Genomic DNA, 26,127 nt, shown 5'->3' with positions numbered 1-26,127 from the left:
ATGGTGGAAATGAGCAAACTCTGAGGCCTAGGTTCAGTCAGAAAATATAGATATTGTTTTGTGTCCAGAGAGAGAGGGAGAGGGAGAGGGAGAAGGACAGGGAGAGGGAGAGGGAGAAGGACGGGGACAGGGAGAGGGAGAGGGACAGGGACGGGGAGAGGGACAGGGACAGGGAGAGGGACAGGGACAGGGAGAGGGAAAGGAAGAGCAGGCCTGGTGGCTCATGTCTATTGTCTTCACACTTGGAAGTGAGGCTGAGGCAGGAGGATCCCCACAAGTCCTATCAAACCTGGACTAGATAGGGAGTTCGAAGCCAGCCTAAGCTGCAAAGTCAGACTATAAAGATATGGCTGGTGATTGTCTTCTGCGGGCCCCAGCACTTGCAAGGTAGGCCAGCAGACCAGGACCTCTCTCTCTCTCTCTCTCTCTCTCTCTCTCTCTCTCTCTCTCTGTGTGTGTGTGTGTGTGTGTGTGTGTTGTGTGTGTGTGTGCGCGCGCGCAAGCATGTGTGTGCATGCACAAGAATGCCATGACTCATGGGTGGGCTATCCACAGAGACCAGAAGAAGGGATCAGATATTCTGGGACTAAAGGTGGCACAGCCATGGGCAGCCTGGTGTGGGTGCTAGGAACTGAACTCTGGACCTCTGAAAGAGCAGTGCATGCTTTTCATTGTACATGAAATGACTTTAGTGGCCAGGGGCAGGGCATTAAAATGCATTTATCATGTGCTTTTTTTTTTTCCTGAAGCTGATTTAACCACAATTACTTAAGAAAGGCTCTGATTGATACGAGCCCCCAAACCTCTTCTTGATACTTGGTTATTCGTTTAAGAAGAAAGCAGAAGCAAAATTGAGCTGTCTTCATCAGATTTCCTTTCTATTTATGGCAAGCGAGGCTCATAGTCTATTTAGGAGAGTGATATAATTTTCCTCATTACGTGGATGTATTTAAATACAACAAAATGAGTACATTTAAAATTAAGCAAGTCGCAGGGAAGATTGCTCACTTTGGCATGACAACTTCCGTGAAGAATGGAACCGTTGTCTTAGCCAGAACAAAGATGGGCTTCTGAGCTCCATCCGCCTCCCACAGGAAGATCTGCCCTTGGACCAGTTAAAAACATGTAGGTGTGACTTGATCTAGAAGCCTGATTTGAGGATGGAGAGATGGCTCAGAGGTTGAGTTCCTACTACTAAGGGCTGGAGAGACGGCTCAGTGGTTGTAAGCACTCGTGGCTCTACCGGAAGTTACAATTCCCAGCATCCACATGGCAGCTCACAACTGTCTGTATCTCCAGACAACCTCACACACAGACATACATGCAGACAGAACAGAAACACACATTAAAAAAAAATAAAAAAAAATAAGTGAACTATTGAGAGTTCCCACGACTCTTGCAGAGGACTGGAGTTTAGTTCCCAGCACCCACATCAGGCAGCTCATAACTGCTTGGAGCTCTAGTCCCAGGGAATCTAATTCCTCTGGCCTCTGCAGATACCATATTCACATGCACAAACCCAGAATCAGACACACATGCATGCACATAAGCAAAAGTAAAAATTTTTTTAAAAAAAGGAAAAACGAACAGCATACTTTTCAGGCTGGCTAGCGCTGAGGAGAGGGAAACAGACCCTGGTGTTAAGGAGTGTGGCTAAGTGCTTGGCTTCTGTAGTCAGAACCCCAGGTTCGAACCCCAGTTCTTCTCCTCCTACCTGTTTACAGCTATGGAACCTTGAGAAGAAATGGAACCTCCCTGGGCTCCCATATCTTCATCCGTAAGCGACTTACAGCCTTGTATGCGGTGCTGGAGAGATGCCTCAGAGTACCTAGGTTTGGCTCTCGGGACCCATTATCAGGTGATTTCCCAAACACCTGTAAGTCCAGCTCCAGGGCATCGGGCACTCTCTGGACTCTCCGGGTACCTGTGTGAATGTGCACATAAATTATGTATGCACATAGACCATGGTGACAAAATGCCCAAGAAAGAAGGAAAGGATACTTTAGCTCACAGTTTCTGAGCTGCCAATTCGTGAGCGCTCGGTTCCATTTTTGTATTCTGGACCTGTGGCGGGACAGAACATCATGGCAGGGCACGAGTGAGAGAGTAGAGTGACTCCACTCACTGACTGGAGACAAAAATACACCTCCCAAAGGTGTGTACACCCAGGAACCAGCTTCCTCCTGCAGAGCCCGTCTCGCATTTCCACGGCCTCCCATCAGGCTCTAAGCCCCTCCCAGCGGTCCCGGCTGTGGAATTGTAGGGCAAGTCTTCAACACATCGGCTTTGAGGTGCACATTGAGTCCAACCTACTTTCTAGACATGGATTGAAGCATCCAAACCGTTGCTAGGAAGCATCCAGGAAACACCACGTAAGGGGGAATCATGGTGTGAGGAGAGGCAAGTTCTAAGTTTATCCCGGAGAGCTACCCAGGAAGCACAGAGTGCTAATTGAAATGGACAAGATGGCTCTAGCATGGCTTCCTGCAGGGGTTCCCCTCAGCCACACAGTGGATACGGTGGAATGTGAGGAAGGAGAGGCAGTTAACAGGAGCAAAGCGCAAAGGCCTTCCCACGTGTGTCTGCTTCTTAGAAATTGGATTTCTAGGGCTGGGGAGAGAGTGGTAGGATACCCAGCATGCACTGAGACGCCCTGGGCGCTATCCTCAACACCGCAGAGTTGTGATAGCTCATGTCTACAATCCCAGCACTCAGGAGATGGAGCCGGGAACAGAAGTTCAAGTTATCCTCAGTTACATGGCGACTTTGGGGCTATCATGGGCCACGTTAGAGAGGAGGGGAAACCATTGGAGTCGCAGAGCAGCAAGACCGTGGTGCTGACCATCGTGTCCCTGACCATCGCGAATGTTCTTCCTCTCTGTTTAATGTGAGGCCATTTCAGTGTTTGAGGGAACCAGGGTCCAGGGTCTCTGCAAAGATCTTCAGGTTGGTGCCTGTGCCTGGAGGTTCTGAATTTTTGCTTCTGTCCATAGGTGATCTTGTGTCCCGGGCGATGCACCATCTACAGCCCCTCAATGTGAAACACCATGGCAATGGTACTCCCCTGCACCACAAGCAGGGGGCGCTCTACTGGGAGCCGGAGGCCCTGTACACGCTCTGCTACTTCATGCACTGCCCGCAAATGGAGTGGGAAAATCCCAACGTGGAACCTTCCAAGGTCAACCTCCAGGTGGAAAGGTACGTCTTGCCTGGCTTCCGAGCACCACAGAACAGCTCTTGGCTCGCCATAGCCTTGTGATGAGTTGGCACTGCCCTCTGAGATGAAGATAGATTGCGGGGTGGGGTTGGGAGAGAATTGCTGTCCCTATCCCGTAGCACACTGGAGGGGAACCTCATGACCTGAGGAGATATCTTAAAGCCTGGTGGAGTTTTGGAAATAGCCTTATATGTGCCTAGTCCTGTACAGGATAAAACTGGCCTGGGTCACAGGAGTGTACCTGCGTAACTCCAAGGGGAAGGAACCTCTGGAATGCAGTTTGACTTCCTTGTAAATAATTTGCGGGCGCCATTCTCTTAAATGTCTCAATCTTTCTTCCTTCACGGCTACCTTGGGACCTCGGGCCGATTAGAGCACCTGCCTAGCCAGAAGAGGGTCCCTGTGGACGCCACAGACACAGCTAGGCTGTCCTGGGCAAAGACATTTAGCTGTCCCCGTAGCGTAGAATCCTTGTGGGAAGAGAAGAATAAGAAGGGGCTCTGAGCTGTGTCCCTCCATTTCTGCTTGTCTCAGCCTCCCTTCTGCACACCAGAAAGCCTAATTACACAATTTCCCAGGATTCCTTAAACCTTGAAATCCCAGGATCCTCTGGGGAATATCCCCACTCTCTGAGAGGTCTGGGATTAGAAATAGCTTTCAAAACAGGCTACCTGGAAGTGTCCCCTCCCTTGCTCCCTTCTTGCCTGTCTTTTCTCCAGGCAAATGAATTGGGCCTTGCTTGGTCTAACGCTAATGGAAACGACTCCCGCTCATACCTAGGAGAATAGGCGTTGAAATACATACTGCCAGTGCTCCAACCTGGGCACTTCCGACTAAAACCTGAAGCCTTGAGTAAATGCCTTCCCCTCCTCTGCCTTGGTTTCTTCATCTGCAAAATGGGATATAAAAAAGCAATTGTTTTTACAGGGCTATAGGAAACTTAAGTGATTTGAACAGCGCCTAGCACACCCAAGTATCCAATCAACTCTTACTGTTGTCATTGTAGCTATGATGACCACACAGCAGAACAGTCCCCAGCTTGGCTCCAATCCAAGTGATTCTATTAAAACAAACAACAACAAACCCTCAGTGATTCTGTTTCTACCACAGCAACTTGTGCCCAATGGGCTCCCCTGAGACCCTCCCACCTCTCAGCATTCTAAAGCAAGAGGATGAAAAATGGCCAGGCAACAGAGATCTTCTCGGCTTTCAGGAATCCCGAGTAGTTAGTATCAATAGCCAGTCATCTGAAGCTAACAGATCAGGAGTCCCCAAGGTCTTCCCAGGCCAAATCAGCCGACACCCTAGGCAAATTTCCATGCGCAAACATGGCCCCCCGGACTGAAATGTCCGAAGTCCCTGAACAACATCTAACCTCAGATGGACACACCAGCACCTTAGATTCTTGAACAATAGGCCCTCAGAGTTGAGGGAACGGAGGCCATTGGCCTCAGCCTAAGAGGTACTAAGCCTTTCAGAGCCTAGGCAGTGGTGAGATTCCTTGACCCGTCTCTCTTATGTCACCCTTGACCTTTGCATCTCTACAGATGATACTTCTCCATGCCCAGCCAAAGATTTCGTCCTCTGAGGCAAACTCCTGCCTTTCTCTTCAGGTTCCTGTTGTCTAGTCTCATACACTCGGGTGGATTCTCGTGACCCCTGCCTAGCAAAACAACCAACCTGTGGTTCCATACAGACTCCCGTGTTTGTCCAATGCCTGTGAGCTTCACAATGTCCCATGGTGCCAGAGTCATTGCTGAAATCAATGCTAGGCGCACAGGGGGAAGCCAACAGATAGACAATGTAGACATGGACCTATCCAGTTCCAGATACCTGTGGAACATGTCCCTCAGGAATTCTGACATCATTGTCAAACTGAGGTCATCATAGCCCAAAATCGGTTGCTCTTCTGTCTCTCTAGTCTCTAAGAAGGCACTCCCACTGGCTTTAGAAAACTAGGGCTGTTGTGCCTGCTTTTACAACCGGCTGGCATGTTGCAGAATGACTTTTCCTGGAGAGATGAACATTTGTTCGCACATGAAAGAGAGGGCACCAAACAGGAAATGATGCCATACAGGTCTAGTTTAGTGTAACAGTGAGTTTAATCTCACACACACACACACACACACACACACACACACACACACACACACACATCTTTGCAGAGGGCTGTGCCTGCCTTGTCCCCTCCTTCAAATAACCCTGTTGACTGCCTGTATATCTCAGTAGGTAACAGGGCTTTGTGAGCCCCTCCTCCACTCATGTTAGAAAGCTAATGGGGCCAAACCTTCTTCAGCTCTGCCTAGGATAATCACAGACACTGCTGGTTCACTGGGGCAGCAGCCATGTGATACCAGAGGACCAGTGTTCTACAGCGCATGCAGAGGCTGTGACATCTCAAGTCTCTGTTCCCTTCTGCCCAGGCGACTGTGGCTGTGCTTCATGACTCCCTTCCCTCTCACCTTGATTACTGAAGCTGATTTCTCAACAATCTGCACGCAAATGAGCTTTTATACCTTCTGGCCAGCTCCACCCTCCTCACCGTTACCAGATTTAAACTTCTAAGAGCTAATAGGCCATGCTGTTGCGTGACCCTGCCCATACAAGTGTGTGGTTCCTATATCCACTGTGTTTATCAGCAGCCATTTTCCCGTCTTGAGTCTATTTCTGCATTCAGAATGTGGCTGGAGCAGTTGGAAGTCTAAAGAGGCCCACGAAGAAATGCAGAACTTCCAGGACATACATGAAAGGGACATGAGCTACATTTCCCGGACATCCTCAAAGCCATTTATCTCATTCTTTTCATCTCTCCTTGGTTGGGCTTTCTAAAAACCAAAGTAGATGTTAACATTTCTAAAAGTCCTGATTGCTTTTGTCTTCTGGAAATCCTACAGCTTAGGGAGTCAGGTAGATGCCAGATAGGAATCCCAGCCTGGCTTTGTACAGTTCTGACAACTTGAACGAGTGATTCCACCTCTTGGGATCACCTTTTGTCGTCTGAAACATGAGAAAGGACACTCCTCATGGGACAGGTACAAGAAGTGAGTCAGATATCAGAGCTCACACACCCAGGGCAATCCTTCACCACTGCTGCTACCAAAAAAGAAAGCTGCTATCCTACATTTTTTTTCCTCTAAAATGTTCTTATCTTTGTCCTCACTGAGGCTCATGAGCGGCTCTTTCTACAAGAACAGCTCTCTTCCCTGTCCCTTAACACTTTCGAGTTTAACATCTGAAACCATTATGCATGGATTACAGGAGGAGACGTCCTCAGATTCTTTTCAGTCAGCTTCAGAAAGAACTTTCCTTGGGAGATAGGACTCTTCTTAGAATTGTGTGCCCACTGCTCTCAGTGGCATCTTCTTGGCACTCTCTTCTGGCAAATTTGTATAAGGCCATAGTGTATGCATATGTGTATGTGGGGTGTGTGTGTGTGTGTGTGTGTGTGTGTGTGTGTGTGTGTGTGTTTTCTAGATCATCAGCTCCTTAGGAATAGAGCTGATATATAGGTTTTCCCATTCCAATAACGAGCCTATGAAATAACTGGCTAAAATGTGGATTCTTTCATGCCTCATGCAGTGACTTCTGATCCAAAGAGTTTTTCTCGACTAAAATCTAAGATGAAGCTTACAGGGGCTGTGTCCTGTGAAACGTGAACTCAGTTCTCCACTTGCTGCACTGTTGTGGATGGTTCTGTTTTCTTTGTGGTGTTTTGAAGAAACTCAGTGGGAGTATGAAATTAGTGTAGCTTGTTCTGTCAGGACTTTGGCTACTATTTCTAGAGCTGTTAGAGGCTGTCAAGCGTGGCAGGTATATTCCTTTTGTTAAAAAATCAGACAGATTTTGTGAGATTTATAATTAAGCTGTTTATTTTCCAAACCACAGTGATGTGTTCCAAAAACCTTAACACTGGGGGTGAGCTACTTTTTAAAATAGAATTACTTTATGTTGAGAACAAGTCCCCCCGCCCAGTCATCATCTTTGCTGTAAATATCAGTGATTCCTCGATGTCTTTGGCCATGGATGAATTCACTTATTTATTGCCACAATGTAACATAATAATAACAAGGAGAGAAGAGATAGGAATGCTTTGTGGCCTTAATTACGTGGCGCTGTGTGGGAGGAACAATGACAAGCTTCACTGGGAAGAGTAGACAGGACAGGTCTGCCTGTCCCCCCACCCCCACGTCTTTCTGGAAGAAAAGAAGCAGAACTGATCCCAGGTAGCAATAGTTCTCACCTCTTCGACCAGCAGAATGTACAAACAAATGTGGCAGGAGAGATCTCTGGGGATCTCAGCCACAACCGTGAGCATCATTCGTTCATGCATTGCCAAGTGTTTGAGGAAACCTAATGGTGTGTAACAAATTGGCCTTGCCATGCAAGAGAGTTTACACTTGAAGAAACAGAGTTCATAAAGCAAGCAGACCAGAACCTTAGAGGTAAATATCATCCAGTTATATCTCCATAGATCTTCACTTTGCCAAAAGTAAACCTCTCCTATAAATTCTTAAGGCACTTTCACCCATAGGGGAAACAAGGCTCCTATTTCAGCAGATTCCCAAGGGCTTTCCTAGGGTTGTGCAAAGCATACAGAAGTCTGGATGTAAATATTCTGTCAGATCCTTACTTGCCTAAGTTGAGCCTAGGGGAACTGCTTAAAGCAAAAGAAAAAGCTCTGAAAGGCTGGGCATGGGAAGAAGGCTCACATCCCCTGTCCTCTTCTGTGTGAGAAGTTGACCTGCAATTAATTCCCTGGCTCTGTTCCCCTGGAAACTTGATAAAAGTTGCAGTGTCAGCTGTGTTGCTAAGCAACACGGTGCGGCATCAGAATGGCCACATGTTGATAAATTACATCTGGCCTGATATGATAGTTCTAGAAATGTTTGACAAGGACCCAGAGCTTTAAGATTTTCTCAATTCTCTGACTCCTTTCACTCTTTTGAAGGGACTTTGGTGGCTAAATCTATTAGATTCTCCCAAGAGATGTGGGATTTGTAAGCTACAGAAATCCCCACAACTATTCAGGTAAACCTTGTCCCCACATCTGAGTGTCCCCTGGGTAGATGGCAGCTCTTCCAGGGTAGGCGAGTAAAAGGCTCCCTGTTGACTAGATCATAGCCAGCTGCTGGGCCAGACAAGGCCCAGGATAAACTGTGAGTCTAGATGTCTAGTTGAGCCTTCAAAGACTTCTGATGGCTACTGGAGCCAGAGAGTCAAAACTCCAGACTCAGCCTAGAGCAGTATCCAAGTGACACCCAGCCCTAGACAGCTGACTTCACCTCACCACTACTGACCAGGAGTCACTCCGGAATACTTCTGTGACCATTGCCCCAAGAGAGGGGAGATCTCTGTCACAATTCTTGTCAGCTGGACATGACACCTGTCACATCTTGTAGCTTCAGATCAAACTCTTGTACCTTTGCTGGGAAAGCTGGGAAGGGAACTTGTAGCTTGGGGAACCGTGAATCATATAGCATGGGAATGCTCATACCTGGGAATGTAAGCTCAGGTTCTTCAGAGCCAAAAAGTCCTACTACGCACTTTCTTCTTTACTGCCCTTAAATAATAGTAGTAGTAGTAGTAGTAGTAGTAGTAGTAGTAGTAGTAGTAGTAGTAGTAATACACATGCTTTATTTTCATAGTTCAGTGTTTTTTTACTTTATTGGACATACATGTCATAAGTGGCTGGCTTATACTCTAACAGATGGGAACAAAAATATTGTCCCAGCACAGGGACACCTTGAGTTAACATCCTGGAAGTCTCACAAGCTGAAAAGAGAAGAGAGGCGATGGCTCTGGCAACTTCAACAGGGCTTATGTAATAACTCTTCTCAGAGAAAATCGCCAGCTCCTTTTTCAGAGGGCCCAGATGAACAAGCACACAAAGGGTCCTGCCCGACACATGGCTGTCAGTGGCTGAATTAGTTACCTGTCTCCTCGCTGTGACAAACGTGCTTGACAAAAGCGATTTAGGCAAGGGACGGTGTGGTTTGGGCTCACAGTTTGAGGACCTGGAACACCCATAAAAGTGAGGGCTTGAGACAGCTGGTCGTGTCGTCTCCACGATCAGGAGGCGGAGAGGGTGATGGAGGCTGATACTCAGCTGAGTTCCTTCTTCTTCAGTCTGGAACCCCAGGAGTCAGTGCTGCTCATAGGTGAGGTGGGTTTCCCCCACCTCACTTAACCTAAACTAATAATCCTTCACAGATGTGCTCGGAGATTTGTTTCCACGGTGATTCTAAATCCATCAAGTTAACAGCTAAGATGAACTCCTGTAAGGGCTTTTGGAAACTGGCCCCAAATCTCAACCAGCACACAAATGATTTGTAGTAAGGAAAAACATAACATGCCAAGTTTGAAAACACCGACGCCAGAGGCAAGGTTTTAAAATACCGTATGGTTGTAACTTGGACGTGGTCACAACTTACTTTATCTGACCAGGGTAAAAATTTATTCCAACCCCAGAAAGTGTGAAACCGCAAGTTATAGTTCATGAGCGAGCTGTAAGTCACCATGGTGCACACATTAGCGGGTGATACCCCATGGCCAAACTGGTCCATTGCCTGGCTTTGAAAATAAACTTTTACTGGGACACAGCTGCACTCATTCACTTACGTATTATTTAGATGACAGCTCTAGCCAGTTCCTAGCAACAGATACTCGAATGTTCATAAAACTGAAAGTAGGGTTTGGCCTCTTCCAGAAAATACAAGTGCTGACCTTGTAACTATCGCTTAAAAAAAAAACAACAACAGATTCAGATTGAAATTGTAAATACTGCTATACTCTTCATGAGGTAAGGCATGTGTGTGTGCGTGCATGCGTGCATACATGTGTGTGTGTGTGTGTGTGTGTGTGTGTGTGTGTGTGTGTTCATGAAGCTTTCCTTCTAGATCCTGTTAACCCAGTGGTTCTCAACCTTCCTAATGCTATGTCCCTTTAACACAGTTCCTCGTGTTATGGTGACCTCCAACCATAAAGTTATTCTCATTGCTACTTCATAACTGCAATTTTGCTACTGTGATATGTAATGTAAACACCTGATATGCAGGATATCTGATATGTGACCCCTATAAAAGGGTCATTCGACACCTCTCACCAAGGAGTCACAACCCACAGGTTGAGGGGCTTTGTGGTCACCTGACTGGAGTTAATTAGCTTGCCCAAGGGCATAAAGTTCAAGTTAGAAGACTTGAACCCTGGGAGTTGACCTCTGGTGTGTGTTCATATTTCCTAGGCTGTTTTCCTCTTAACGAATAATGGATTTCTTTTTCAATGATAATGTTTGAAAACCTCATCTCAAATCTTTGGAGTCTTTTGTGACCTTCATAGATGTTTATAGGTCATTAGAATGAACATCCTTATTCAATAAAACATGATAAGTACCAAAAGGCAATAAAGAAGAAATTCTGCATGGCCCCTGTGACCAGTGGCAAGGGCTGTGACGTCAAACAAAGGTTGTTTCATGACACTGGGTCATGGTTTTATTGCTGTGAAGAAACACCAAGACCAAGGCAATTCTTTTTTTTTTTTTTCTTTTTTTCGGAGCTGGGGACCGAACCCAGGGCCTTGCGCTCGCTAGGCAAGCGCTCTACCGCTGAGCTAAATCCCCAACCCCCAAGGCAATTCTTATAAAGGAAAACATTTAATTGAGGCTGGCTCACAGTTTTTTAGGTTTCTCACAGTTTCATTATCATCATGGTTGGAGGCATGGCAGCGTCCAGGCAGACATGGTGCAGGAGAAGGAGATGAGAGTTCTACATCTTGATCCCCTGACAGCAGAAAGAGCCTGTGTGCCACACTGAGTGTAGCTTAGCATAGGAGACCTCAAACCTGTCCCCACAGTGACACACTTCCTCCAACAAAGCCACACCCACTCCAAGGCTACACCTACTCCAACAAGGCCACACCCACTCCAACAAGACCACATCTACTCCAACAAGGCCACACCTCCTAATAGTCCCACTCCCTACGGGCTAAGCATTCAAACACATGAATCTATGGGAGCCATATCTAGTCAAACCACCATACACAGTGATATAGGGACATTCTTCTCATTGATTAACCCCTGAAGGCATAGGTTTCAATGAACTGCTCTGACACTGGACATGGGACTTAAAGTCAAATGATGTCCTGGAATAAACGAAGTTCACTTGCTTCATTCATGTTGAAGACAACTAAGATCCAGTAGGATATAGAGGACACACCTAGAGTCACGGTCATGTTTACAGAAGCTGTGTACCGGGGTGCCTCAGTTTCTTTGTCCATGCGTATCCACTCCTGGGAATTCTCTCTTCCTTCTAGTCTGCCAGCTGGTTGCCATCGTCAGTTCATATTGCAAGGTTAAATCTTGGTTAATCTTGGACATCACCAACCCTTCCTTCCTGCTTGACCGTACCGAGTAACCAGAACCCAGCTTGGTATATCGCATATCATAGGCACTGGGTAGATGTTTACAGGACCAAATGCGGCTTCATTCTAATACCTGGGAATCCTGGATGCTGCCTGGGAGAACCATGTTGTCAGCGCCCACTCGGGCAGCCCTCAGCTTAGTACTGTCTCTGCAGTTCACAAGCTGTCCACTCTCCAGGCTTGCTTCTTCTATGGTTGTCATTCAGAAATGACTCCTCCAGCTGTTTGGATGACTGCTGAACTCACAGACACACCCCGTGCAGTCAGTGACACACACGCTAGCAGCCATGCATTCCCACCTCCCTGCCCACAGGAACCTAGTGGCCGTTCTACATCATCACCCGATGCCAAAAATAGGTGCCAGGGGTGTTAGGTGCTGCATATAAAAGGGCCCCCTGCCACCCCCCGATCTCTTCCTGGTTCCCCTCTCCACACCCTCCCCCCCACTTCTCTCTGTCTCCCTGTCTGTCTGTCTGCCTGATGGTGCCTGTCTGTCCCTTATGTCTCCGCTCAGAAATGGCCTTTCACTCTCCTCTCTCTCCAGTAAACCTCTTAAGCTAGATCTTCTGTTTGGTGGTACACCTTGGTACCCCAACCTCCCTCCATTTATCCTAACACACACAAGTGCTATTCTTCACACATATATCTACCCCTGTAATCCAGCCTGGCGTCCCTTAGATGCCTAGTGATTTCGGTGAGCCCTTATTACATGGCAGGGTCTTTCCTAAATTTCATAGGCGCGCAGTATGTCACCCCTCTCTCCCACTCGACAGATGCAACAAGGTAAACTCAGGGCCCATGGTCATAGGTACACAGGCAAGTCTGAATGAGTCCTGAGTACAGAACGGGTCAGAGCAGAGAGGCAGGCCCTGTCTGAGAGAGGATGTGGGACACAGCCACACACTAGGCTGGAAGGAAGGTGGAGAGACCCATTGTCATCAGAGAGGGTCAGAATGGAGTGCTGAGCAGGGAGGTGAGACCAGCTAGGGCTATGCCTGAGAGCCCAGAGCATGGAGTAGGGAGGTGAGACCAGGTAGAGCTGTGCCTGAGAGCCCAGGTGCTCCCTAGGTAGATCTCGAGATGCTGGCATGGGATGCTGTTATTTCATCAGTATCTATTCTGTGCCTAGCATGCACATGTAAGGTACTTTGTAGACCATGTAGTATTACCCCCACATGCTTGTCTGCAGCATAACATTAAACTGATAGTAAGAGAAGAATTCTTACTCAGAATCCAGCAAGCATCATAGACCATTCATTTTATATAAAATTGATGGACAATAATTATATCTATTTACAAGGCACAATGAGATTTTGATCCATGTATATGTCTGTTAAGGAAGAGAAATGTGCTCCAGGCATTCTTTAATACTGGAGATTAAGCACTTAGATTGATACCCTGGCTTTCACCCCATTGGCTGAGTGATCTTGGATAAGTTACTCGGCCACTCCGAGCCTCGCTTTCCTGGACTGTACTGGAAGCTCGTGGAGCTTTGTGCGTTGACACGTTTAAAGCTCTTTAAAGGTCTCAGCCCACATTAAAAACAATGGCCATCACCACTGCGTTGTCTCTGCTGTCTCTCACGTGAGCTTGGAGCAGGCTTCAAGGATTTGAATTGCCCGGGGAATCTTGTTAAAATGTAGCTTGAGTTCATTAGGCCTGAGGGTGGTGCTTACACTTTCTCTTTCTAACTATCTCCCAGGTGAAGCTGTTGGGGACTTGGGCATCAGTCTAACAAGGTCTTACCATTCTTTTTGTTTAATTTTTGTTCAGGGTTTATACCAACCTCCATTTTTTTTTAAAGCTACATGCAGACAAGAATTAAGCTTTGGTAGTGACTACATCTGCCAATGATGTGGCTTTGCAGATTCTTGGAACCTGATAACCATCCCAGTGAGGGCTAGCTCTAGCCTCTGCAGTTTACCCGAACAAACAGGATGTGGCATTGTCCAGACAGGACCAGCCTACAGCACGCTCAGCTCTGAAGCCACCAGCAAAAAAAGCAGCTCCCAAGTTAATGATCACCCGTAGCTTCCCCAAGGTAGCCTGATGTCTCTACACATCTCAAAGCTGGCAAATTAATGCAGAACTGTGCAAAGGATAGGTAAGGCAGTATTTGACAGGGGCCGTCCCTGGGGACAGCATTCAGGCAAATGGGACTTCACCGGCATCTGGACTGTCGACATCTGCAGCCTCAGAACTTGTTAAGCAGCTTTGGCTGGGTTACCTAGGGAATTTGCCTATGTAGAGGGACAGCTTGTGCCCACGGGTGACAAGTGGAGGGGCAGGCTCAGCCTGAAGAACAGCACCTGTCCCCAGCATGCAGGTACAGCCTGACCACCAGCAGGTATAACACTTACTCATCTCTAAAGCCAGGCCTCTTCTGGATCTGCTCCATTGGACACCAAAGCAGGTTCATGGGGTCTGACACCAGCTTTCCTTTGCTTTGTAGGAAAAGACTACTCTTGCTTATTGATTCTGTGATTTGTATGTGTGTATGCAAGTGTGTCTGTGTGCATGCATCTGTGTGAGCATGCCTCTGGTGTGTGTGTGTGTGAGTGTGTGTGTGTGTAAGTGTGTGTGAGTGTGTGTGTGTAAGTGTGTGTGTAAGTATGTGTGTAAGTGTGTGTGCGGGTGTGTGAGTGTAAGTGTGTGTAAGTGTGTGTAAGTGTATAAGTGTGTGTCTGCAAGTGTGTGTGTAAGCATGTGTATAAGTGTTTGTAAGTGTGTGTGTGCATGTGTGTGCGAGTGTAAGTGTGTAAGTATGTGTGTAAGTGTGTGTGTATGTAAGTGTGTGTGTAAGTATGTGTGTGAGTGTGTGTGTAAATGTAAGTGTGTGTAAGTGTGTGTAAGTGTGTGTATGTGTGTGTAAGTATGTGTGTAAGTGTGTGCATGTGTACGAGTGTAAGTGTGTGTAAGTGTGTGTGTGTAAGTGTGTGTGCATGTGTAAGTGCGTATGTGTGAGTGTGTGAGTATGTGTGTAAGTGTGTGTGTAAGTGTGTGTAAGTGTGTAAGTGTGTGTGCGTGAGTGTGTGTGTGTGTGTGCGCATGGGTGTGATTGTGTATAGAGGCCAGAGGCCGATTGCAGTTGCCCTTCATTCTTCAGAAACCATTGTCCATTCGCTAGCCACCTGGGCAGTTTGCGCATTCATTTTACTCCTTCGTTTGGAGATAGAATTTCTCACTCATCTAGGCTTGCTGGCCAGTAAGGTCCTCCCACTTCTGCCTGCCCAGCATTTTGGCACAGGTTCTAAGGGTTAACTTCAGAAACTCACGCTAGTAAGGGCATCTGTATTACCAACCGAGCCATCTCTCCAGTCTGTGACACCTTATGTTTATAACACTGACTCACAAACTCGAGCTGCCCGGCCTGGTCCAGTAATCCCTCCCCGTGGTGGGTATTTAAATTTAAATAAAAGGGAATCAAACCAAACCAAAGAGTTAGTGCCCTGCCATAGAGAATCTAGCCTCCTTTCAGATGCTTGGCAGCTGGCGTGGCCTCGAGGGGCAACTGACGGGTCTTGTAATGGACAGCAGGGACCTAGGACATCACCATCATCACAGAAGTTTCTGTGAGACTCAATGCAAGCAGCGTTTTAGGACAGTAGCCAAAGAACTCCTCCTCCTTTCCCAAGCACCATGAAAGGAATCCTTACAGACCAGGGATGAGCTACCTGCTGGAATGTACATCGTACATTCAGATCATCGTTCGGCTGAACTCAGTTGTATTTTAATTATTTTTAAGCTGGCATTCATGATGATGGGTTTCACTATGGCATTTTCACACACGCGGGTCATGTACTCCGCCCATATCCACACATTACCTCCTGTCACCCTCCCTTTCTGAAGTCCCGCCTTCCAAACGGACCTCTTCTGCATTCATGTCTTATATAGGTATATTGCTCTAGTCTAATTTCCCTGTAGGAAAGAAAACATGATATTATGTCTTCCTGAGTCTGATTCATTTTGTTAACATGATAACTTCCACTTCTGTCTACAAATAATTCGAGATCTCTTCTTCGTCGCTGGACGAAACCCCATTATGTATAAACACCACATTTCCCCCATCCATTTGCTTGTTTGGCTAATTCCATCCCCAGACTGCTGCGAACAGCGCTGCTGAGTGTTAGTGTGAAACGGCTTTGTGGTGTGAGGATTGAGAACCCTTCCAGTACACACCTAGGAATGGTCTGGCTGAGTCAAACAGCAGCCCTGTTTCGAGGTTTTTAGGCACCTCCATACCGATTCCAGTCACAGCTACACCGGTTTACACTCCTGCCAGAAGTGAAAGCCAGTTCCTCCTTCTCCACATCCTGGCCAGCGTTTGTTGTTTGTTTTCTCTATTAGCCATCCTGACTGAGCTGAGATGGGCTCTCACTCTAGTCTTTGATTTACCTGTCCTTGAAGGCTGTGGATAGTGAACATTTTTTCCATATACTTGTTAGCTATTTGTGTTTCTTTTGAAAACTTTCTGCTCAACCCACCTGCCCATTATTCTTTTTATTAATTGGGTAATTAATTATATTTATTAATTGTATGCTTTTGGGGGTGTTCGATTGTGATGAAGAGGCTGTCTTTTCTCCAGGGAATGATGGTACTAGTTTTGTTTCTGTTATGATGATAAAATACCTCCCAAAAAAAAAAAAAAACAACTTAGGGGAATTGTTCAGCTCTCAATTACAGATTACAGTCCTGTATAGCAGGGATGTCAGGCAATGGGGACTTACAATAACTAGTTACATCACATCGATATTCAAGAACAGAGAGGAATGAATGGATGCTTGCTTGCTTGCTTCCTTGCCTACTTGCTTGCTTGCTTGAGCTCTACTCAGTTTCAGCATTCTTCTACAGTTACAGAGCCCCTACCTAAGGAATAATGCCGCCCATAATGGGCTGGGTATTTCAGCATCAATTATCTTAGTTAAGACAATCCCCCACAGGCAAACCTGATATAGACACTCACTGTGTTCCTTTGGCTGGCATATTTTATGCAGTACCATGCTGTTTTTGTTACCATGGCTCTGTAGTATGGTCTGAAGCTACATTGTGATTCCTCTAGCATTGCTACCTTTCATCAGGACTGCTGAACTCTTCAGAAATCACATAGATTTTAGATTTTTCTTCTATTTTTGGGGGGGGGAGCAGAATGCCATTGAATCTTAATGAGTATTGCCTTAACTCTGTAGATCACTTTCAATTATCTAGAGCTGCATTTGTAGAGAGGAGGCGATGTTCCCATACCCAGAGATTGAACATGAGTTCTCACACGTGCTAGGCAAATCCTCTGACACTGAGCTACACTCTGGCCCTTTTCTTTAAATTTTCAGCTTTGAGAAATTTTGAGAGAGTGTCCTGCTCCATTGCCCAAGGCAAGCCTTGAACTTGTGATCCTTCTGCCTCAGCCTCCTGAGTAGCTGGCTTCTAGGTCTATGCCTCAGGGCCTGGCTTAGAGCAGAACTTCCTAAAGTACATCATTAGCATCTCCATGCTGTTTCTCCAGAAACTCCCAGGATGCCAGCTGCCTTGTAAGTTTCGGGGCATCTACAGATCTTCCCGAGAGTAGTGCGAACCTAGAGTAGCCACTCGTCCCTTTTGCTATCCCTGTCTTGATGATGACCTTTAGCCTCAGAGAGGTTAAACAGCTTGCCTGCTTTGCACAGCTAATGAGGAACCAAGCTAGGATACAAAGGCATGAACCCAGAATACCTCTCCCAGCCACATGCCCTGCCTGGAGCTGAGGAGCCCTGAGATGAGCAGAGGCCTAAAAACAATCTTGTTTTCAATATGCTTCCCTTCCCTCTTCCCTTGTTCTTTTAGTATCTTCCCTGGCTGGGGCCTCAACAAACACTGCTGATGATAAAAGAAACAAAGATTGCCAGACCACTTCATCTAACTTGACTCTAGTTTTTAAACCTCAGAGACATGTGTTAACTTCCTAAATTCCCATGAAGGTAAACAGAGCCTGCCTCTTTGGTGTTTACTGCTCATAGGACACATGACAACCACACATCCTGCTGAAGCACATTGTACTGTTTTGTTCCATGCATGAGCAAATGGGTCTCATTAGCATAGCCATCACCATTTGTCATTCCCTTGTAGTAAGTTTAAAATCCCCTCTTCGTGATCTTGAAGCATAGACAGCACCATTATCAACGACAGTATCTTGCTCAGTAGACGGAAATCCACTCATCCCTTATTCTCCCTTTAGCTCCGCACAGTTGGATGAACCCCTGCCAAGCTCTACTGCTTTGAGCTGTGCCTCACAAGAAAGTGGTACCTCGACACTATTTGAGCATCTCATGTTTTGGCCTGTGTGATTTTTTTTCTCATTGTTTTTACTTATACGAAGCCTTTGATTCATTATCCACTTGTCCCTCAGTCAGTCTGTTGCATCCAATGCCTGCCATGAGTTTTTCAGTAATGGAAGCCAACGGCCTTCCAACTCTTCAGGAGCAGGAGAACTCTAAAGACTTTGATGAATGAGTTGGGACCTCCTTCATGAAAGCCTCACAAGATAGGTGTGGTTAGCGTCGTCTGAATCTTACAGACGGAGGAGGTGAGGTAGAGAAGAGAGGCAAGCGGCCCAAGGTTACAAGGCCCCAGAGTGACAACCCAAAGGGCTCACAGTCCAGCAGCCTAGTCCAGGACGTAGTATGGAACGGTGACACTTAGCTGCTGCTTGTCAGTCCCTGAGCAGAAGAGGGAGGACCATGGGGCCTTGTGTGGCCCCAGCTCAGCACCACTGAAAGGGGGTGCTGAATGCCTATGGGAGGTTACAGACAGACTACCTGAAGGACACAGGTGAGGAGGGTGGTGCTTGGGTCTGACTTGGGAAGCAAAGGGGTAAAAATTTCAGAGAGGACATAAAGGACAGGGTGTGACGCCCACCCAGCTGTACTCAGGCTGTGATCCCCAACAGTACTGCTGGAAAGTAGGCATCTGGGGCTGTGGGTGCAAATTCTAGATGCTACAGCTGTTTCACTATCAAAATGCCCAAATATTTTCCTAACAGTTGATAAAAAGCCACTGCCTCGTGTGCCCCACCCCGACAGGACAGTATATCCTAACACCCTGACACCCTGTAATTACCGCCATCAGGGTCTGGCCTTGCAGTGCAGGACCTGGGAGGCCCTGTCTGTACCGAGGTCACAGGATAGACTGCTGCTTGGCCTTGTTGGTAATTGAATATTTGGAATAGCGTCCAGAGTTCCAAATAGAGGGGAAAAATGATGGCCTGCCCATGTGGGTTGGTCTTTGTGCCTCTGACAGGAGGCTAGGGTTGAAGGTAGGGGTCCTGGGGTGCTTGGGAGGGGCAAGAGCAGAAGGCAGAGCCTACCCATCCCAGGATGTTCTCTTGGCACACTCTTCTGTCCTTCTGGTACTGTGTTAAGCCATCCCTAAGGCCTGAGAAAGCCTCTGTTCTCCTTAGGGCCTTTACTGAGGAGCTAGACAGGCTGTGGAGTGCTGGCCTGTGGCAGGCCTGGGAGAGTGCTTGTCAGAACTCCTCCACTTGAACTTCAGAGTCACCTTCTGAGATCAGGCCAATCTCCATATTTTACTAATGGAGAAGAAAGTGAAAGGTTCAAAACCTTGCCCAAGGTCACAGAGCCCTGTCGATGACTGGCTGGAAGCTGAGTGTTCACACTTAGTGATCCCAGGGGTCATATCTTCCCAACACCTCCCTGCAGCTCTGACATTGCAGATGGCCCTCCACTGCCCCCATGCCTGTGTCCGGTGCTGCCACGATGAACCCTTGCAGGCAGAGCTGAGCCCTGTCTGTCTCTCAGCCTTCTTGGTGCTGAGTAGGTAAGAGAGTTAGGCCAGCCTAGGACACGACACAAAGACAGAGCGCAGAATGATGCAAGAAGCAGCTTCCTGCAAGAGTCCCAGAGAGTGACGAGCCCACAGTCTACAGAGCACAATTCTCGGCAACCTCCAGGCCCTGATGCCACCAGCAGGCCTCCCTCTCCTGGATGGCCCCAAGGCAAATCGCTTAATTTGCCTGGAACTGACAGCTTTTTGCAGTCCCTGTGCTTGGATTCTGAAACACACAGGGAAGGGGCCAAAAAATTTTCAGAGAGGACATAAAGGACAGGATGTGACACCCACCCAGCTGTACTCAGACTGTGATCCCCAACAGTACTGCTGGAAAGTAGGCATCTGGGGCTGTGGGTGCAAATTCTAGATGCTGCCCAGTGCAAGCTAAGAGCTGGCCCAGCATGGGGGCGGGGGAGGGGAGTTTCCTGGAAGCAGACATGGTCTCAAGCAGCCCATGTCTCAGATTCCGGACCTAGCGAGGGTAGCCTTGAACTCCTGATTCTCTTGCTTCCATCCCCGAGGTGCTAAGATTACAGGAGGGCACCACCACGTCAAGAGCTAAACCAGGCCCTCACACAGACCACCAATATCGCAGCACTAAGCTACACCCACCGCCCCGGGTGCCCACTCTTCAGCAACTGTGTCCGGGGATCGCAGCCTGAGCATAGCCGGGTGCCACGCCCTGTGGGACTAGCCAGAGCAGCATATCTACTCATCTGCCCGGAAGACGCACTCCAGAGGTTCACACCCTTCAAAGGTCACTCCACAGAACAGCCTCCGCTGTTTCCCAGTGTCTTGGCTTTTATCGATTTAATCGTCTAAACCCTCTGTCCGTCTTGCTCTCCCCGTGTGCTGAATTATTTTACAGCTGCAATATCAGGTGAGATAAATTCAAATTTCTGCAGTTATTTTTTTCCTGAAAAGGTATACATGCTTTTTGTTAACCACTGGAAAATACAGAAAAATATAAAAACTAAAATTATCTACAACTATACCACCCAGAGGTAGCCAAAAATTAGTACTTAGGGCATCTTCTGGCGTATTTTTTTGTTGTTGTTCTTTAATAAAAATAGTGAGAGTTTTTAAAATATCTGTACTGTGTATATAACTTTATATCCCTTTATTTCACTTAATAGTGTCCCATAAGCATTTTTTTTGGTCCTGCAGAACATTCATGCATATCATTTTTAATGGCTGTGAAATATTCCTTCTTGTGAATGGACTGTAATTTGCCTAATGTTTCCCTGGTTGCTGGTCATTTGGGTTGTTTCCAATTTGTGAATTGCTGTTCTTTGAAAACTACCCACCATGGCATGACTAAAACATCTGTGGAGAGAGAGTGGATATAACAAGAGAAGTCTGTTTGGAGGAGAGCAATTGAAAGGTAATTCGCAGGGTCTCTGATGGCCAATGCGATGGAGAAATTGGTTGAGAAGCCCAGCCCTTTTCCCCACAAGAAGCCTGGTCCAGTCAACCTCCTGCCTCCTTTTTCAAGAAGCAAGGCCTTGTGGGAAAGGCAACCTCCAGGCCTGCGAGCTTTCTTTCCACAATCACAGAAGGGATCTCTTGGAATGATCACCGTGGGCCTCCATAGCATCTCCCTCCAGGCTCCCAGCAAAGCGCCCTAACAAGATTAGTCAGGACTGTTCGTGTTTCCACAGACGCCCCCACTTAAAGAAAACCTTGAGATTTTACGAAACTGAAACTAGAATGCCTAGGATTCCCAATCTGTCTTCTCAGGTTATTTGAAGAGGAAAAAAAGGCCGTATCTGCAGCTCCAGAAAGCAAGTGAGCAAGAACATTGGCCTTTTTAAAAAAAAAAAAAAAAAAACACAAAGATCAGTGCGCATGCGCCTGACTCAGTCTTCTTGGTGCGTATCAGATGGTTGCGTGTGCTTCTTTATAATGTACCTTTCAGGTGTTTTTGCCCTGCCAAATGTTTTTCCTTTGATATGGAACTTTGCCCATGCAGGCTTACATTCAGTCTTTAAAGCCTGTGAGAAATCCAGTCAAGATTCAGCCAGTCAGGTTCTGGCGTGCCCCGGAATTTTGGCCAAGAGGCCAGCAAAAGCAGGTAGCTATTTTCCCAGCCTTGCCTCTTCGCCCTGCCAAGTTCAGGCTGCAAGGCTGGAGGGAGTCTTTCTACAATCGTCTGTCAGGCACTTCTCTATTCATCCCTGACATAGAACCCCCACCCCCACCCTCAGGTGGCTGCTCCTGGACTCTGGGCATCGTGATGTGGATGGAAATTTTTTGTGAACAGAGCAGGAAGCTAGCACGTGGTGAAATGGAGAGCGAACTTGGGAATGCAGGGATTTTAATAGGCCTCCGAAGCCCTTCTCTGAGGATCTACCTCTGCCATGGAATCTCGGAGCGCTTTCTTGGAAGAGGCAGCATGATACTCTGGCTGCAGTTTACCTTGTTTTAGCTCTGCCTCCTCCCTGCCTTGGTGGCCACTTAATGCCCCAGACACTGACTGCAAACCCTGCTCTAACAAGCGCACAGGTATCTAATCAATGACCGTCAGACTCCCCGCTGTTGATGTGGCTTGTAAGTCAATACTGAGAGGCTACACTAAACTCCCTGGGTAGCCTAAACACCGGGGACCAGGCTTTCTAAAGCTAGAGTCCTCCGTGAGACTCCGCCCCAGATCCTCCTCCAAGGTGACTGTTGGTAAACTGGGAACCAATCAGTACCGAGCCCATATGGACCTTCCTATTCATTTATCTTCTCTCCTGCTCTAGAGTTTCCCAAATGCTTGCCTACTCAACGCCACGGAATGTCCCTAAAGTGTCCTGTCTTCTTGAATCTCGCTCCCCTGCCCCCACTCTGTTCGTAAGCCCTCCCTACCCACAGGCTCAACTGGGGCCGTCGTCAGAGCACCATCTTGGTCGTCTCAGAAGACTGAATGCTCCAACCATAAGGCTTCTAGGTGTTGGCTAAATAGCGTCTTTTCTTGTGCTTTTTCACACTAGCGCAGAAGCTCACTGGGGGCGGGGACCTCTGCAGTATCCCCAAACACCGAGGTTGATACCCAGAACATGTTCATACAATTACTCACACATTCTTCCGTTCGGTAAATAAATAGTACACGGCTGCCTTTGTGGGCTTCAAATCCTACCACAAGAGATGGAAGGGAGCCAAGGCACCGTACTGAAAGATAATGTATAGAGATGGGGAAATAAAGCCAGGTACTCTAATCAAGGAGGGGGATGTCTCAGGTAGGATAGGCAGATTTCTCTTCCTGTGAGCAGGATCTACAGAAAGTAAGGCACCAAGCCAGGGGTGGAGAGGACTGACCTCGACAGTCACAGAGAATGCTAAATGCAAAGACCTGGGACAGCATCATTCTTGACAAACTTAAGGACCAGTCAGCAGGCTGAGGAGGCCGAAGCAGAGCAAAGGGAGAAACGGGAGCAGGTCAGGCAAGGAGTGCAGGTTCTCTCCTGCTAGTGAAATGCTCTGGAAAGGTCTGTGGGTTCCTTAGGATGAACTGGACAGATCTAACACATTCTAGGTATCACTGGGCTAGAAAACAGACCGTTTTGGAAGCAGTCGCTTCCTGGTCTGCCCTTACTGCCCAAAGCACCAGAAGCCTTGTAATCGGTCCCTTCCACAACTTTATGGCCTGCTTCAGCAAGCATCTGTCTGTCCAGGTGCAGCAGAGTCTTTGAATACTCCAAAGCCTTTCGCCCAGGGCCCTTCGACAACTGCCCCCTCCCCCTGCACCAGCGTCACTAAGGCCTCAGCTGGTGCAGGGAACATCTTGCTTCTGAGGAATAGAGGCCCAATATAAGCCTGCATTTCTATTTCTCTTCTGTTTTTCACGGGGTCTAATGTCTTGGTTGGGAAGGGGGGGGGGACCCTGGAATTTATTCCAGGCCCTTGGCGGGGTCCTAGGTCTGACGTTTAACCTAGTTTTTAACCCACGTCAGGTTCTCATTAAATACTAATGGTGTGGGATTTGTTTTTTCCTTTACTGCAACTGGAAATGAGTCACGATTATTATCCTTTTCCTCAGACTTTATAAGCCAGTCCTGTGAAGCATCCCCCAGACTAAAGCAGGAAACCCAGCAGCACTTAAACCGAGCACGGTTGCAGACTTAGTCAGACATTCTGTTGCGTGACTTTGCCTGAGGAGATGTGAACAGGCAGCAACTCACCCCAGGTAGGGCCCCGTGACAGACCAAAGGCCAATCATACTCCAGTCGCACTTCCAAAGCCCGTGAGTTTACTGGGGTCACTTAGAGGAGCAGGGTGAGAGATTGCTCAAGAGAACATGGGTTACACAAAGACACAATGGAAAGGCCCACAGCGGCATGGGAGACACTCTTGGGAGCTGTCTCCTGGAGCCTCTTACCCAACCCTCTAGCAGCTCCTTTTGAAGGTGATGGTGGCGATGATCTTGGTTTGGTTTTTGTTTACTGAGTCCATAACGTTGAGAAGGGGCCTCGACCTTGTAAATCTCATAACTCTCAGAGCTTCCTGGGCTTCATAAGGTTTTTTTAGCTTCTTCCTAATGTGCGGCCTCCTTCCGTCCTGGAGGCAGTGATTCGCTCTTGAAGAACTCACTATACGACCCCTTCACTGATCGTTTAACGAACTCATTCATCTGAAAGACACTCAGGGAGGACCAGCTTGATACAACGGAACACAGGACAAGCCTTGCTCATCCAAAAATGATTGACTAGTGAGCAGAAATAGTCAAGCAGGAAGCGAATATCACTGTCAGCCTGAGCAGTGACGAGCGTCTATGGGAGGACGGAAGGGTATAGACCTGATGCCCCTCCTCAGTGTGGTTGGGGTGGCCGTACAGACGCCATCTAAGCTGAGGAGAGGCTCGGTGACGTGCGTGCCCCACAAGCACAAGAACCTGAGTCTGATCTCCAGAACCCACGTTTTTTTAAAAGTCCTAAGAATAATACAGGGGTCTTGTCAAAAATCAGTCTATTTCTGGGCCTACCAGATGGTTCACTGGGTAAGGTCACTTGCTGCTAAGCCTGATGACCTGAGTTCAATCCCAGGGACCCACGTGTCGGAAGGAGAGGACCAGTTCTCATAGGTTGTCTGTATGCGCAATCTCTCTCTCTCTCTCTCTCTCTCTCTCTCTCTCTCTCTCTCTCCCTCCCTCCCTCCCTCCCTCTCCCTCCCTCCCTCCCTCTCTCTCTCCCTCCCTCCCTCCTTCCTTCTCGAAAGCACACAATAACAATAATAAGTTAAAATGCAATAAAAAGTTAATCGATCCACTTAACTGTTAGGAAAATGAGGGTTTGGCAAAAGGGGAAATAAGATACGTGTGTAATATATAGTTATTTGGTTATATGTTTCATATTTATGAAGTCGGGACAGAATAAAAATAATTTTGAAAAAATGCAATAATGCTCATTTCTAATTAAATAACTGAATTTAGGAGTGAACCTTAACCTGAGGGACCTAGAGACATTTCCCTTACAGGCTATAGAATTGTGTCCGTGCCAGAGGATGACTGCTGTCTTTGTTTTGTACGGGAACGTGAAAGTGGACGGAATTGCTGACGTGTGTGCTCGACATTCACTTCCTGTAGCAAATATGACACGGCTCGAGCAGGCGCTCTCTTGGGGTGTCCGGGACAGTCGATAAACACCTGGACAGTGTTCCAGAGAGCTATCTCTGCCTCTCTCAAATTTTGATTTTCATTTAATTTTTTGACTTAATAGAGATCTAAAGCAATTTACACTTGAGAAATAAATACATTTGTCTAAAGTTTTCTGAACAAATAAATAAGTGTAATTACCCTTCTTCGGCCTTCACCCTAGGAGAAGACTCAATGCCATTAGTGTGCTTGGTTTGCAAGCAGGTTTTGCTCATACGGAACACCTGTAGGTAGGGATTCATTTATTTTTAGAATCCATGTAAGGACTGGCTTGTTTGCATACCCGAAAAAAATCTCATTTTTATAGTTTTTAAAAGGTCAGTGCCTGTCAGTACGTTCACGTCTTCTGTCTGAGCTGGAGATTTGGATTTGCTCTCTATCTTTAACCATCAATCAAGCATCTTCTATCCGCATCTGGCAGTGTGCTCTCAGTAGCCACCACACCAGTGCAAGGCTCAGGAAACTCCAAAAAATGTACACGACAGAGGTCTGCCATGCAGAAGCCCGTCCATGATTGGTATTTAACATTGTCCCGGGTGGGAGCTGAGCCCCTGCTTGTGACTGGGATGTGGGTTTCTGCTTTAACAACGTACCTAGGATCTAGGCTCTATCAGACAGGAGCACATTCAGGGTTTGTTCTTGCCTACCCGAGCCTCCCCTGGCACCCCTGTGGGAAACCTGGGGGAGACTTCTCACACCTGAAGCCAGATTGTACTGATAGCTTCTTCTCAGGCCATCTCCACTGATGATGACTTTGGGGACAATTTTGGGTGTCTGACTGGATTTTGCAGGAAGCGACTGTCTCCTGTGCCACTTGCCTGTTGGGTGGGTCAGTATTCCACAGAGTCTCTCCTTTGCTGTGTGGTGTAATAGTGTGCTATTTGCACGCTCGTGCCCACATGTGGAAACATCCGCCTTTTCGTCCTACAACCCAAATGTTCTTACCGTACGTAACCCATGCTTCTGGGAACCAGAACTGGGTGACGGAAAACGCTGAGCCAGCAGTTCTGTTACCCTTGCTGGGTTGACTTTAGTAACGACACAT

The 26,127-nt window shown here is 47.3% G+C and overlaps 1 protein-coding gene across 6 annotated transcripts in view; it reads left to right on the top strand.

The window, feature by feature from the left end:
- Abtb3 (ankyrin repeat and BTB domain containing 3) overlaps nt 1–26,127 on the top strand; it is a 276,858-nt gene that overhangs the window by 173,384 nt on the left and 77,347 nt on the right. For all 6 annotated transcript variants that reach the window (XM_063264584.1, XM_063264583.1, XM_039080070.2 and 3 more), the window contains exon 3: nt 2,994–3,198. In XM_063264584.1, coding sequence (XP_063120654.1) covers nt 2,994–3,198 — 205 coding nt within the window. The remainder of the gene's footprint in view (nt 1–2,993; nt 3,199–26,127) is intronic.

The sequence above is a fragment of the Rattus norvegicus genome, chromosome 7, assembly GCF_036323735.1.
Source record: "Rattus norvegicus strain BN/NHsdMcwi chromosome 7, GRCr8, whole genome shotgun sequence".
In the NCBI taxonomy this organism is placed as follows: Eukaryota; Metazoa; Chordata; class Mammalia; order Rodentia; family Muridae; genus Rattus; species Rattus norvegicus.
The sequence above is the reverse complement of the archived record's forward strand: the minus strand, read 5'-3'. Positions and strand labels throughout refer to the sequence as shown.